This window comes from Hypomesus nipponensis, chromosome 15 (assembly GCF_054491055.1).
Source record: "Hypomesus nipponensis isolate SF chromosome 15, ASM5449105v1, whole genome shotgun sequence".
Taxonomy (NCBI): Eukaryota; Metazoa; Chordata; class Actinopteri; order Osmeriformes; family Osmeridae; genus Hypomesus; species Hypomesus nipponensis.
The window spans coordinates 3,000,889-3,015,539 of record NC_140375.1 but is presented as its reverse complement, the minus strand read 5'-3'; the positions used below and the strand labels follow the sequence as shown (position 1 = coordinate 3,015,539).

The 14,651-nt window shown below is 45.8% G+C and overlaps 1 protein-coding gene across 1 annotated transcript; it reads left to right on the top strand.

The window, feature by feature from the left end:
• Positions 1–11,056: 11,056 nt before the first annotated feature.
• On the top strand, positions 11,057–13,538 carry smtla (somatolactin alpha). The gene is made up of 5 exons (XM_084673775.1): positions 11,057–11,085; positions 11,212–11,414; positions 11,849–11,962; positions 12,496–12,675; positions 13,044–13,538. Exons 1-5 carry the CDS (start codon positions 11,079–11,081, stop codon positions 13,242–13,244), a joined length of 705 nt encoding a protein of 234 aa, XP_084529901.1. The 5' UTR covers positions 11,057–11,078; the 3' UTR covers positions 13,245–13,538.
• The last annotated feature ends 1,113 nt before the right edge of the window (positions 13,539–14,651 follow it).

The window sequence follows — 14,651 nt, the reverse complement described above, 5'->3', positions numbered from 1 at the left end:
TGACACGCCTCCTCCATTTGATCTCACTTGCAGGGGAACCACCAACGCATCAGCCCGCCCTCTCTCTCCTCTCTCGGCTCGCAAAGAGATGGGGAACGTAGGGTGAAGCCAAAGGAAAATGAGCTGGAGCTGACAGGTGGATGAGAAAACCTGTCCGCCGTCTGATGGAACGGCCTTTAAATGATGTCACCTGTTGGGCTGAGTCTGTTTCTGGCTCCTTATCGAGGCCCCAGCCCAGCACACTCCAGAGTAAGTGCCTTGATCACCCAAGAGAGAACCCACAGAAGGGGGTGGGGGGGAGGGAGGGGGGGCGGTGGAGAAAAGGGTAAGGGGCACGAGGGAGGGTTGGGGGGGGGGGGGGGTAATACGCGGGGGCATATTCCTAGCGCCACAAGGAACTCCATTTCATGGCTGACTGACCTGATTGAAAGTAATAGGGGGCTGAGGATGTGATGAAGTGACATGGCCAATAACTTTCATTACGTGACTGTAACCTTGTCCCATTCACTAATTAATTTTCCTCTGGCAGTCATATGCCAGAAGCTACCCAGCCAATGGGGAAAGTCTGTCAATGTGTGTGTGCATATATGTGTAATCCAGTGGTGGTATCTGTTGTGTCGGTATGTGCATGCATGTAACTGCAGGAAATACAAAAAAAGATAAATAATGGGGACTCCTGACTCTTTTATTGGTGGAGAGGATTTAGGACAGATGTCTATTTGGAGTTCGGAATGGGGTTTTGTCAGACGGAACTGCACCCCCCCCCCCCCACACACACACACACACACACACACACACCAACAATCTTTTAATAGTTCACAGATTCTGTGGGAGCATCTGAAAGCATCGTTTCTTGAAGGACTTTGTGATGTTTGTTGTACAGTACCCTGCAAACCTCTTTTCTGTAATCAATAGGCTTTGCCTGTTTACAATATGTTGTAGATTTATGCATCCAAGTAGCAGAGAAATAATCAGATCTATGATAAATAATAGATACGAACGTTAGATCACAAGATGCCCTAACGGAGAATAATGACTTTCCCTCTCCCTTCCAAAAGCACAGAATTTAGCTTTCAAGCCATGCTAAGATTTCTGGCTCAACCACAGAACATGATGCTCTCTTATTGAAGTTTTAGCTTGGCTGCCTCTGAAGCTTTATAGTTGTAACATATCCCTACATTATTATGGTCATATTTTCCTCCAAACTCAATGAAGTTTAAGACAGGTAACTCGACTCTCTGCCTTTCTCCTTTCAACAATTTCAACCTATAGACATTGCGGGCAGGATTTGAGCACCACCTTGTGGTGGATATCCCAAAACGTCAGACTGGATTATTCAGTATGAATATAGCAAATATATGATTTAGACAATAGGAGCAAGGCAAACATCTTGTCACAGATCTCTTTGACTTCTACCCAGCATGACATGCCTGGGAGGTCAACAGTGTGTGTGTGTGTGTGTGTGTGTGTGTGTGTGCGCGCGCGCGCGTGTGTGTGTGTGCATGGGTGACAAGTCAACACCGTTGAAAAGGTCATGCGATGGGTATGTTTTGGGGCGATGAGGGGGGTGGGACGTTTTTCGTTTGATAAAAATCCAACAGACAATCTTGATAGTGCAGACGTGACAAATAAGTGCCTCCGTATTATTTGTCACATTAGGCTGCGTTAAGAATCGCTTTTCTTCAACGAAGCAAGGTCCTCATAGTCTCTGTAAAATGCCTCTGTAAACAGAACAATAAATATGATATTAGAGTGGTTTCATCCCCTGAGGAATGCTATCAGATCACAATATATACTTTTATAATGTTTTATGTCATTATGCTTTTAAATGGATTTTAGCATACTCTATCTGCAGTAATCTATATCTAATGTAATGTCCTTGTTTTCTGTGGTGCCCGTCCAAATCATTGAGGATATTGTAATGAGAGAGTATTGTTGTTTTTCCCTGACAAACACAAACAGACTTGTCTGCCCAAACCAATATACACAATATACAAACAATAAACAGACTGCTCCCCTCTCTCTCTCTTCTCCATCTCTCACAGTCACTCTTTCTCACATGTGCACTCTCCCTCTCTCCTTTCATGTCGCATGTTAGAGTCTTCACACGGGACTTAAAAATCGGTATCCATTGTCACATAGACAGCATGAAGCATAGGCTATTCCCTTAACAACAGAGTTGCCTTTGTTGTGGCCTGGAATTGTTGCTTTGCATCGTTGATGTGTGATGAGGCTGAAGTGATTAGAGTCAGAGGGAAAAAAGTGGTGTCTCATTATACCGTCCTACACTGGACAATGCCTTAACGACTTCCAGTATACCATGAAAGGACTTTAACTATGCCTTGTTTGGTTGGAGGTTTCCATGGGGACAGCGTTCGAATAATGTTAGAATGTTGTACTGGATGAGAGAGGGAGAACTTTAGACGGAGGAAGTGGTCGGGATACAAAGGAAGGAGATGGAAAACACATAGATCCTCAGCCTTTTATCTTTATTGTTATTGCTCTCTGCGTCTCTCGGTCTCATGCTCACGCTCACTCACGCTCTCTCACTCTTGCTCTCTCTCTCTCTCTCTCTCTCTCTCTCTCTCTCTCTCTCTCTCTCTCTCTCTCTCTCTCTCTCTACTCTCTCTACTCTCTCTCTCTCTCTCTCTCTCTCTCTCTCTCTCTCTCTCTCTCTCTCTCTCTCTCTCTCTCTCTCTCTGCATCTCTCTCTGCCTCACGCTCACTGTCTGTCTGTCTCTCTCTCTCTCTCTCTCTCTCATTCTCTCTCTCTCTCTCTCTCTCTCTCGCTCTCTCTCTCTCTCTCTCTCTCTCTCTCTCTCTCTCTCTCTCTCTCTCTCTCTGTATCTCACTCCATCTCTCTCTGGGTTAGCTTATCTCCCCTTAATCTCTATTTTCTTGTGTCAGGATTGATGAAGTTCTGTTGTGATATGCACCCTGCCTTACCTCCCACCCATTTGCCTCCGTCCCGTCCTTTACCAGCTCCCGCCGTTCTCTCAAGGTTAGCACGGTGGCGAGTTCGCACTGTCTCTCTCCCCCCTGTCCTACCCCTCTGTATCTCTCTCTCTCTCTCTCTCTGAATCGCCCTCTCTCCTTGTGTATCTCTCTGTCTCTCGCTCTCCTCCACTCTCTCCTGTCCTATCTCCGTCTGTCAGTGAGCTATGTCCCTCTCTCCGTTCGATGATAAGGTTTAAATAAGGTAGTAAAGCCCCCTGCCCTCTTCATCACGGTCGGCACTGAGGAACACAAGGCCGCGGCTATTTCAAGGCTGCCATGCGTCATGCTGCCCAGCGTCCCTTTCAAACACGGGGCCGTCTTTGCACAAGCCTGTCCACAATACTGATAGCCATCACTGAGCCCGATACCCGCAAGGGTCGGCTCATTGTTTTTGCAGGAGGGGTGATTTCAGGACCACGGAGAGACAACTTCAGAGCAGTTGGAAAGACAAGCGGAGAGGGCCTCAGTGAGAGTCGCCGATTGAAATATGGGTTTAGTCGTCGTCGGCCGTGGTTCAGTGGTTCCGTACCGGCTCAATGTGAAGCGGCCCCTCGTGCGCCTGCTCCTCTGCTCTCGTCGTTCATGACGATGAGATCGTTTCCATTCTCATCGTGTTCGCTCGGGGTCTCTCGCTCTCTCCCTCACACACACACATACACACGGATTCACAGTTTGATGTACATACATGCATGCACATACATGTAAAAATGCATGGAAATACATGATTTGGCGAGAACACACACACACACGTTTCCTTCAGGATGTTATTTAGTTTTCATGGATTTCATGCTCCAGACCAGGGGGAAGGTCACCAGAAAAAAGAAAATCTGCTTTGTATATCACACATTTGTAATTCAGGTGTCAGAAAAATCGACCCCCTTTTCATCTCTAGGTCTCAAAAGGCAAATGTGTTATTGTTCCTTTTTTATGGGAGGGGGGGGAGGGTTAGAAGAGGAGCCATATAACAACACACAAAAATCCTCTTTGGGTTAGGGTTAACTCTCTGCGAGTCGGAGTTTCATTCATTTACATCCCTAATTCCATTAAGACCGAAGATAAAAAACCCAGGATATGAAATCATAGCATCGGATACCATCAACCCTTCAAGGCCAGCATTCTGTTCCACGGTCTCACTGAAAGCAGAGCAGAACTGCAGAGGGCAGTCGCAAGCTCCCACACACACCCGGCGCCCGCAGCACATCGACGACGCCCTCGCGGGCTGACGTTGACGGCAGTGTGTGGGAAAGAGGACTCACTGGAGCTCGTGTGCCACGCGTTATGGTTATTCTGAAGGGGCGAGGTGGACAGAAGGCGGGGTTCAATATTCATATCTTCCAGCAGGGATTCAAGAGGGAGGCCGGGCCCCAGCCGGGCGGCGAGGCCGGCGCCCGCTGCGACCACTTCTGACTGTACTGCTGCTCATCGCATCCTCCAGACGCGTTCTCGGGCCGCCTAATGAGCCAAAAGAGAACGGCTTCGGTCGGGGGCTGGGGAGGGGGACGTTAGGGACGGCGGAGGGTGGGGGGGGGGGAACGGCGGCGGGGGGGGGGGGGGGGGGGACAGAAGATGAGAAGAGAGGGGGTGTGGAAGAAAGTGGGGATTTGTTTTGTGCGGCTGTTCAAGCCCATTATCTGTTCATGTGTTCTGTTGTGTTATACTCCTACTGTGATCCAGCATTTAGTGTACTCATACTAGACCAGACCAGACCAGACCAGACTAGACCAGAGAAGAACAGACTACACCAGACCAAACGAACTAAATTAAACTAGACTTGTCAAACTAGGTCAGACCAGGTCCCGTCACATCAAGATCATGTCAGGTTCACAACCAAACTTGCGACAAAGCTTGACAGTCTTACAGAAATGATAACAGGCACAGTCATGTTCAACATGAGGGTTATCATCGGCAGGCTTTAGGCGTCATCATGACATAAAAAATAGAAAGAAAGGTTAGTAAGCATTTGGAATAGAGCACAAACACTGGTATGACAAAGTTATTGTGTGTTTTTCATGTGGGTGGAAGTCATTTGTGTGTGAGCACCCGCACATTTGTGACGGCATCCATTGGCCCCGTCAGAGGACGTGTCACTTAAAGTATTCCTAAAATAAGAGGAAGCGAAGTAATTATGTTGTGTTGTTGTTTATGCCCTGTTTGTTGCCTTTTATGTTTTATTCATCGGGGCACTAGACGGCAGCGCAATCTCTCTCTTTCTCCCCCTATCTCTCTCTCTCTTTGGCTCTGTCTCTCTCTCTCTTTGGCTCTGTCTCTCTCTCTCTTTCCTTTTTTCATTCCCTCTCTTAAATCCTATTTCAAACGGGACCCATTGAGCCATGGAACTGCACTCGGAATTCCAATGAGTGTGTGTCTCTCCACGGTGACTGGAGAAGAAGCAAGCGTGAGAGTGAAGCCTCAGCATAGAAAGTAGATGGAGAGGCCTTTTGTAAATGTTACCTGACAATCAATGCCACACAGCAAGGTGCAGCCCGGCCATTCAAAAACAGGAAGAAGATGACTTGTTTTGGTACCTCAATGTCCCGTTTTTCAGCACCGAACCCTTTTTACCCGCCCAGAGGACTAACTGCTGGAAACAGATGGAGGTTGACTGTTATTTTCCAAAAAGGTCTACAGCCATCTTGACCTATGAAACAATTAGGAGAAAAATAAGAAGAAAAAAACTGACAGAGAGACAGAGCAGTAATTGTCAAAGAAATCATCACAGCAGTCGACACCTTACCTCCAGAGGCTTTTATTCTGTGGTGCCTAGGTACATCAAATGTCAACGTTTCTTCACAGGCCCAAACGGTGGAGCTATGCCTCATTACATTGCCTGTAGGTTCCCTCTCCCAATGGGTTTACTGTGCAGGGATTCCCTTTTTTCCTGACTTTTAAGATAGCGCTCCAGAGCACAGCGGATTCCTTCAGGGAATAGGGTGAATCCCGGTGGGGTAGTCTACCTGTGTGAGCAGCACCAAATGTACATCCATCAGAAGCAACTAACATTTGCCCTCACAAAGGTCACACAAGAAGACACTCTCAAATAGAGCGGGGAAAAGACTCCAAGGGCTAAAGGGGTGTAATCGCATGCGGTGACATATGCACTCAGCTTCCTGGACCAGAAAAGAAAAAAGAAATCCTTTTGACAAGCCACGTGAAGAACGCCTCTTTGGTTTTTGTGAGGTGATATCTTAAGTTTTAGCGGCCATCCAGTGGATTGACCATTGAGGCTACGCTTAGGGGCCAACACCTGCTAACCCCCATCCCCCACCCCGTCCCCCAGGTTACCAACACCAGACAGACGTGACATTGGGCATTGGAAGACTAATATGGGGGGGGGGGGGGGGGAGGGAGGGATATGTCACACAGAGAGACAGAGAAAATGACAAAGACAAAGAATGAGACAGAGATCGACAGGGAGTGTAGGAGGGTAAGCTAATGTGGCAGGAGGAAGAAGCAGCTTCCCTTCCCGTCTGAGAGCTGTCGTGTGCGCTTAGAAGGAGAGGTAAAGCAGAGACATGGCTCCTCTAAGTACACATGCCTCGGGGGAAGACAGTGTAAAGTACCCATTGTCTCCAGTCCCCCTCATGAGGGGCCACGTTTGGGCGAACCTACCCAAGCATTTCCTTTGCTTTTTTTTTTTTTTTTTTTTTGGGGGGGGGGGGGGGTTTAAATCCTGCTTTTGAAGGAGATGTAAAAGCTTCTCTAGTGTGGCTGTTGAGTTGAGGTGTACCATGGCACTGCAAATCCCCCTGCTCAATGCAGAGGCTGCAGAGCAGGCTTTAGCCTTGGCGTTAGCCTTTCCTGCACGCCTGTTATCGCTCTAGCGTGACGAGCTAGCCGCCTAAAACACGCAGCGACCGTTTCACCTCGGCTGTGAGCCCGCATACCTTGCCTGCCGTGATTGGCAAGGCTCTGTGACCGGTCTCATTTTTGAAGCTTTTATTTCTGCGTTCCCGCATAAGAAGGTCGATGAAGAGACACAGTACAAGGAGCACAAAACGTGCAGCTACTCAACAAATGAAGTGTGAACATTTCAAATCACCAGGGCGCCCTCTAATTGTTGTTCACCTGCAGGTGTGCTCTGTCGGGGAGCAGAGGGACCCAAGGAGTCAAATGGGGGGAATGCTTTGGTGAACCAGTAAGCAGGAACATGGGAAACCTACAGAAGAGAATAATTGCTATGGAAGTAGAATGTATTACGCCTTATCAGAGAGAAGTTAATTAAGCCTGAGGCAATGTAGTAATGCAACTTTACCCCAGAACTGCTGCTATCCTTGCTACGCACACACACGCACACACACACATTTATGCACACGTATGCTCTGCTACTGATATCCCTTGCGGGCACAAAGAATACAAAAACACACATGCATACTGAACACTAAAATGCAGACAGAACAGACACACGTGCAATAGTCAGTCCAACAGAGCTTACACATGCAGATTTCCCAGACTACTCACAGATTGCTGTACAGCTTGAGAAAAACCTGGAAACGTTTTTACGAATATTGTAATGGCTGAACAAATAAAAACATTTACATGCAATTAGTGAACCTTGTCTGTTTCTTCAAAACCTTTCAAATGGGCTTGACAGTAGCAGAATATATTTCCAGTGTATAGCAAGCATTCTCACTAATCATAATTTAAACTTGAAAGGCTGAATTCATAAACATAAAATACACGTGTGAAATATGAATATTTTGTGTAGTCTTTCATGCAAATACTGACCTAATTGCAACTCTCATAGAAAGGGGAAATCATGCTACGTTTTTTTTCCCTTGCCTGAGATTTTGCAGAATTAAATCAATTGTCTCTTTTTTAGCTCAAAGTTCTCATGAAAGAATGCCATGTTGCCTATTTCCTGTTTCTCTTATTTCTTGAACAAATAAGGTCACAACATACACCCAGGGCCAGTCCCCCAACCATTCGTTGTATGATTTTACTTGGATAACATGATGATGAAGATACTTTATCAAACCAGACCATTTAGAGCAATACTGCTGGCAGCCAGTGCAGTTTTTTATGAACTCATTAGCTCTATCTGAATTAAACAATTTCGATTGTCTTCAACAATGTCACCTAGATTTTAATTCTTTACCACACCCATTGTAAACCTTTTTAAATGCCTGAAAAAAAAAGTTTCATACTGAATGTCACAGATTGTTAAATAATGCAATTAAACCACATACAAGTTTTTCTGTCCCTCACAAACATGTTCAAAATGTGATCCTGTTTTGCAAATACTTCAAACCCATCTCACATCGGTGTGCCCTTGATTGCTTTGTCCCAAATAAGTATCCAGTTACACCATGAGAACTGAGTTTACAATTGATTATTTCTCCAAACCAAACCAAGCAGTACTCCGTGTCCCCACCACCTGTTGCACCTGCACCTGCCCCCTCCCTAAACCCCCTATGGTCCAATCACACAGTACCTTCTGACTCCTGTACTGATTACAGAGGGTGCCAATCAACCACCAGGAGGAAATGGGAGCATGTTGCATAATTGGCCCAGAAATGCTCTGAGTGATGAATATTCATGCAGTATGCACACTCTTTCCAGGGCTCTCAGCGAGGGGTAAAGTGACTGGATGCAGGCACACTTGCCACATGTCAAGAGGCCATAGAGCACAGCCATGAGATGTTAGCACACTCACCACGCACACCACACTCAGATCAGGCCCGTCGGGACGCCTGTTTTTCCTTCACACCACAGTCTTTGGAGAGAGACTCAAACAGACGTGTTTGTGTCCACTCAAAGGGGCCTGCTTCTGGGCGACGTTCAAACCGAGAGGCAACTGAGAGACGGTCCGACCTAATGTTGTTCTATGTGAGCCAACTAAATCCCGATACAGCCATAAGATGGACTAGCCGGTGTTTTGCCCTGGTGTTTATGAGCTGCTCGATATAAACACGCAGATCATTTTGTCTGTTAGATATCCAATTGAACACATTATGCATCGGTTTTATGCATACTCATTTGGATGGGTAAGCGTTTATAAAGATTCCGAGAGTAAAATGGGCAAAGCAAAATGGTGTCAGCAACGACCCTGTTCGGGGACTTGGTGCAACATTGCAATAAGAATTGCAGCACGCTAACGTGTGAATTTAAAACTCAGTTTCTTTGAAAATCATTTTCACCTCAGATCCCAAGACACCAAACACAGTTGGAAGGAGACAATACTGTTAGTAAAAGAAGGTTGCAGCTGAAATGTGTTGTTTCTCTTGTGTTGTTGTATGATGTGTTCATTACGTTTTACATTTACATTTACATTTATGCATTTAGCAGACGCTTTTATTCAAAGCAACTGCCAAGAGAGCTTTACAAAAGAGCATAGATCACTGATCATAACTACGAGGTAGCCCCAAACATTGCAAGCAGCTAAAACATGAAGCATACATTGTGAAAAACTAAATAAGTGCCAAAGGGAAGAACCATAAGAGCATGCAGTTAAACAAGTTACAATTAAACAACATGAAACCCAAAAAGTGTTTAGTGTTCAGTACACTACAAAATAAACTGGTATATGACCCAAATAACAAACACCTTATACATACAGTATAATATGTACAGTATATGGGCTAAAGAGACACTATTTAGACAGTTTTCATATTGGACAAGTACAGTGCTGAAGTAAATGTGGAATGCAAAGGTTTTGGAACAGAGTTCAGTGTTTCTTGTTTTTCTTTCCTTTCCTCCTCACCAGCTAGTCTATTTTTCCCCTCTCGCTGGAAGACAGGAAGGGAAAGGTGGAGGTGAGGATGGGGGAGGTTGGCGTGGGCTGGTGAAAAGGAGCAGGGTGTTATTTGAAACAGGCCGTTGGTGTAAGATGCTGCAGCTGTCTTGAGGAGGGCTTCTGAATAGGGAGCAGCGACGGTGACATTTGTCCTCGTAACAGGGCACCTCTCCTTGGTTCGAATCGTCTCAGCCATCCACTCGAATGTTCTTTTGTTCCCACGACTCTTCCTTGATTCTCCAAAAGCGACAGCCTGTTCTTCCTCTGCCACCTCCGCACTGCCCATATGCTACAGGAATGAAATCCTGTCGCGGCTCTACTAAATTCTGCGGTATATTCTGTTGTAAAGGAACAGTTCAGTTGCTAGCTAGAACATGTGTTCATGACCATTTTGCCCCTTGCATATACAGTCTTATCCCAACCCTGCCATCATGGCAATGTTGTTGCTTCAGTGTTGCACAAATGAATTTCGAAAAGCTTTACAGGAAAAAAGACAGTGCAGTCTCTTTCTCGCTTGCTCTTTTTAGATTCAGGAGAGAACGGTTCCACTGAAATGTGTGTCATCCCAACAAGAAAGAGAAGGGCTTTCTAAATCCTCCGACAGAACCCATCACTTTTAATTCTCTAAATTGGATTAGGCTCATAATGGTGTGGGTTTGGGGGACTGACTGTAATGTAGGACACTCAGTAATCAGGGACAAAATTGCAATATGCCTGATTTAATGAAGTCCTACACGCCCACCTATGTTGGCATTATGTCAACAGGCCTGCGTGGATTACTTTCATGGACAAATGTCCTCGCTCTAAATGTGTCATTAAAGTGAGTAGCAATGGATTGTGGGGGAAGCTGGCTCTCACCAGTGGCTTTTACTCACTAGAACTGAGAGAACAGTGATTGCTGTTTTCAAACGCTCAGCAATTCTACATACTATATAGGGTTCCATTCGGGCCTTTGTAGAGCGGATTGATCATCATGTGAATTACTATAACATACTTGTATTTATAATCAAGTATCAATGTTGAAATACTGATGAACACAAACACTACAATCTAAATGACTGACGTCAACGTAGAATGTATTATGAAGCCAATACTGGCGTTCTAAGATAAGTAAACCGAGATCTTCGGTTTACTTGGCAAGGCCATCAATAGGCATGTTGCATGTCTTGTATCCTCTGGGTTTTATGCATGAGCACCACAAACGTAAAGAAAGGTGGTTGTATCGTCTTACAGCAACCTGCGTCAGACCAACTTTGTGTCTCATTCATCGCCTGCCTGAACCATAAAAAGGCACCTGATGGCCACAGAACTCCAGGTAGGGGACCATCATCCTCAGACCACAAGAATCATGCAAGGTATCCCTTCTCCACTTCATTCAAACCGCTGTACTCCAACAGGTCCCAATTGTGTTCCTTTGCACGGTTGTAAATGGGTGCGTGTGGGTGTGCGGTGCGTGCGTGTGTGCTGGTGTGTTTCCGCAGTATTCCAAGGCGGTGTTTGGGCCGGGCTCCTCTGGCCCTGTCTGCTGTCCGTGGCAGTTCCTCTGGAGTGTAGGGATGAGCCAGGGAGCAGCGTCCGCTGCCCCTCTCTCGCGCCCACCCTCTCCCAGGAGAAGCTGCTGGACCGGGTCATTCAGCACGCCGAGCTCATCCACCGCGTCGCCGACGAGTCCTGCTCTCTGTTTGTAAGCGTCGACCGGCCCGCCTCTGCCTTCCATCAGTCTGAGTCCATCTGGACGATCGGTGATTGAAACGTGCTCGTTTTTGTTCTCTTTTGTTTGTATGCTTGACGTGGTTTCAGCACAACGTGAAGTCATACCTGCGTGTGTGGATAAAAAAGAAAAAATCGAAGGCAGAATACTAGATACACTAGTGTCCTGGTTCAACTGTGAGGAGCCTGTCTATCTGGCTTGTTTTCGTGCTGTGTTCAGACCCAACACAACAGTGAGCATGGAGCAGCCAGCATAGTGCTTGAGAGGACACTGCATGCAGATGTTGAACAGAATAACAACAATGCAGGGTTCTCTGTTGGTTCACATGGGGGCTTAGCTTTATTGGATGGGGTTGGCTAAGCATGAGGCAATATTTGACAAGTGTGCGTATTTGTGTGTGTGTTTAGGAGGAGTTGTTTGTCCCTTTCCCTTTGCGCTCTCAGAGGACCCTGGCAGGACACACATGCATCACCAAAGCTTTTTCCATCCCAAGTTCCAAGAGTGAGGTCCAGCAGGTCTCGGTAAGCAGATGAAAACAGGACTCTCCAGAGTTTACTCCACTACTGGGCGCAGCAAACACTTCACTGGTGTCTCGAAAGATGTTGTGGACGAACTGTGTTTTTAATGGACATGCCTGCAGCACTACATGTGTGGTTGTCCCATGCATTTGAGTGAACGCTTGTCTCCAGTTTGAGTGTCTCTACTGTGTTTATTTACCTGTGTAAATATGGCAGCCAGCTCATGTAGGGCGGTGGCTTCCCCATTGTCCAGATGAAGAAGTGGATTAAGAGGGTTTACTCAAACAAAGTTCTCTGTGATTACATTGCTCTATTTAGGAAAAGATTTGGTGTTTGACAATAGAATATTCATCTGCTGACCACAAGCTGTTAGGGTTTTTACATCTCAGCAACTTCCAAGGTCTTCTAAGTTTATACCATAGTCAACTGTCACCTGTAATAGCAAGAAACATGTTGGTTGGCTCAACATGCAGCAAAAATGCTGCACGTTTGAGGTTTGAGTGCGTGATGGTTAGAACTGTTCCGCATTTCTACAGGATAGATGGCTCCTCCACTCGGTCCTCATGCTGGTCCAGTCCTGGATCCAACCCTTGGTCTATCTACAGACCACACTGGATCGCTATGACGACGCTCCCAATACACTGCTTAACAAGACCAAATGGGTGTCGGAGAAACTCCTGAGTCTGGAGCAAGGAATAGTGGTCCTCATTAAGAAGGTAGGTCATCAACAGTCATGTCTGAGAGTAACAGGAACTAGCCATCTGTACAGTAGAAACTTTGGGTCAAAGTCTGTCTTTGATCCTTAAAGTGTAACTTAAAAATGTACCTGTATGGTGGTGGGGTATTTATGTGCATACTAATACTGAAAAAGTAGATCTTTGTTCAGCTTCTTTTTTTGTCATATATTGACTTGTTAAATCAGTTTAGGTAGGCCCATGCATGTTTGGCGAGGGGTTGACATGCTTAAGCAAGCTTGTGAAGTGCCGAGCCGCAGGGCACACATTTGCCCGCAGATATGTCCATAACTTTGAGCTTTACAGATTGTCTGTTTTCTTCCGTCGCTCTCTCCTGGGTGCCTGAGAAGATGCTGGATGAGAGCAGTCTAAGCGCCTCGACTTACCAGCAGAGTCTGGTCCAGTACGACGTTCAGCCAGAGATGCTGGAGTCGGTCATCAGGGACTACGCTCTGCTCAGCTGCTTCAAGAAGGACGCTCACAAGATGGAAACTTTCCTCAAACTCCTTAAGTGTCGCCAGACTGACAAATATAGCTGTTTCCTGTACTAGAGAACTACTGTTGAGTCAGTGTAGCATTTTTTGCGCAGTATGAAAGGTGTTCCCTTTTATGCTGGGAATTTTTTTGTTGCTGCTTCATCCTACTGATTTTAGATGTATTCCACCCCACCAAGGGCTGCCTGCTCTTGTTTGTCAAATAGTATATTATCAACACATTTGTTGACACTTTTGTGTAACCCTAAGTAGGTCTACCAATTGGCATGTTTTGAGGAGCTACAAAATAAATCTTCATATTGTATTGACCAGGCCTGGCCTATAGGATCATGTGTTTGTTGCGTTGAAGAAAAAGGGATCAATAAAAAAAGGAATTCCATACTTTTCCATAGATTTGATTTGTTCACGGCCGGCATTTGTATTCCTTGCTGACTACAGTATGCACAGTTTTCATTATTCCCACATCCCCTCATGTATTCTGAGAGATCCTGTTCTCCAGTTAAACATCATTCACATCTTTCATTAATGAAATCAAATGAATGCTAGTTTGTTGGAAATGACAATCCAATGAAAGGACGATTGATTGCAATGAGAAGTGGTGATAAACTTAAGAAGGACAATTGATCATTGTAATGCCAATACCATCATTTTGATCAAATGTTTGGTTTAGGGGGAAAAAAATCATCTTTTTATACCACCCCATAGCACCAGGTGGCAGTAGTAGACCGTCATCATCTTTTTTTGGAACCCTGAAGTCAGACTGTAAAATGCTAATATTTTCATTGGCATGCAAAGGTTGAAAAGATGACAAATATGCTTCCAGTCAATTCTTCAGGATGGAGACAAAGCAGGAAAAGCATACGGAACATCGATTACTACTTATCCGTCCTGTAAACCAGGAAATGTTATTTGCTGTACAGATACAAGTCATCAGGAAAATACATACATTTGTGGGAGACACAATAACCGTGTGACTGAGTATGATTAAATGCCAGCCTTTTGAACATGTTTAAAAAATGAAACCACACCTTTCTCAGTCTGTGTGATATGCGAGGCAGGCAAATGCCACAGCACAAAGCCCTTCACTCCGAATAATTGGCCTAAAATTGGCATCCTTCATGGCGTGTTCCTGTTTACATCCGACATCACACCAGGAAGCAAGAAAACAGTAAAGGAAACAGCCAAAAGAGTCGGCACCCTTTTCAGTATCCTCCTAGCCACTTCATCTTTCCTCGGTGTCCCTGAATCCCTGCATCCTACCCCCCCCCCCCCCACACACACACACACACACACACACAATGATACCCCAGCTCCTCTTATCAAAAGATTTAATACAGCAAAGCAGAGGTGGGGTGAGGCGGGGTGGGGGTAGTTGGGGGGTGGGGGGGTATTTGTGAGCAGGATGTGGCGACGGGGGCCTTGTGTCAGCAATGTCAGGTTCAGATTCCTGCACCCTAATCACTT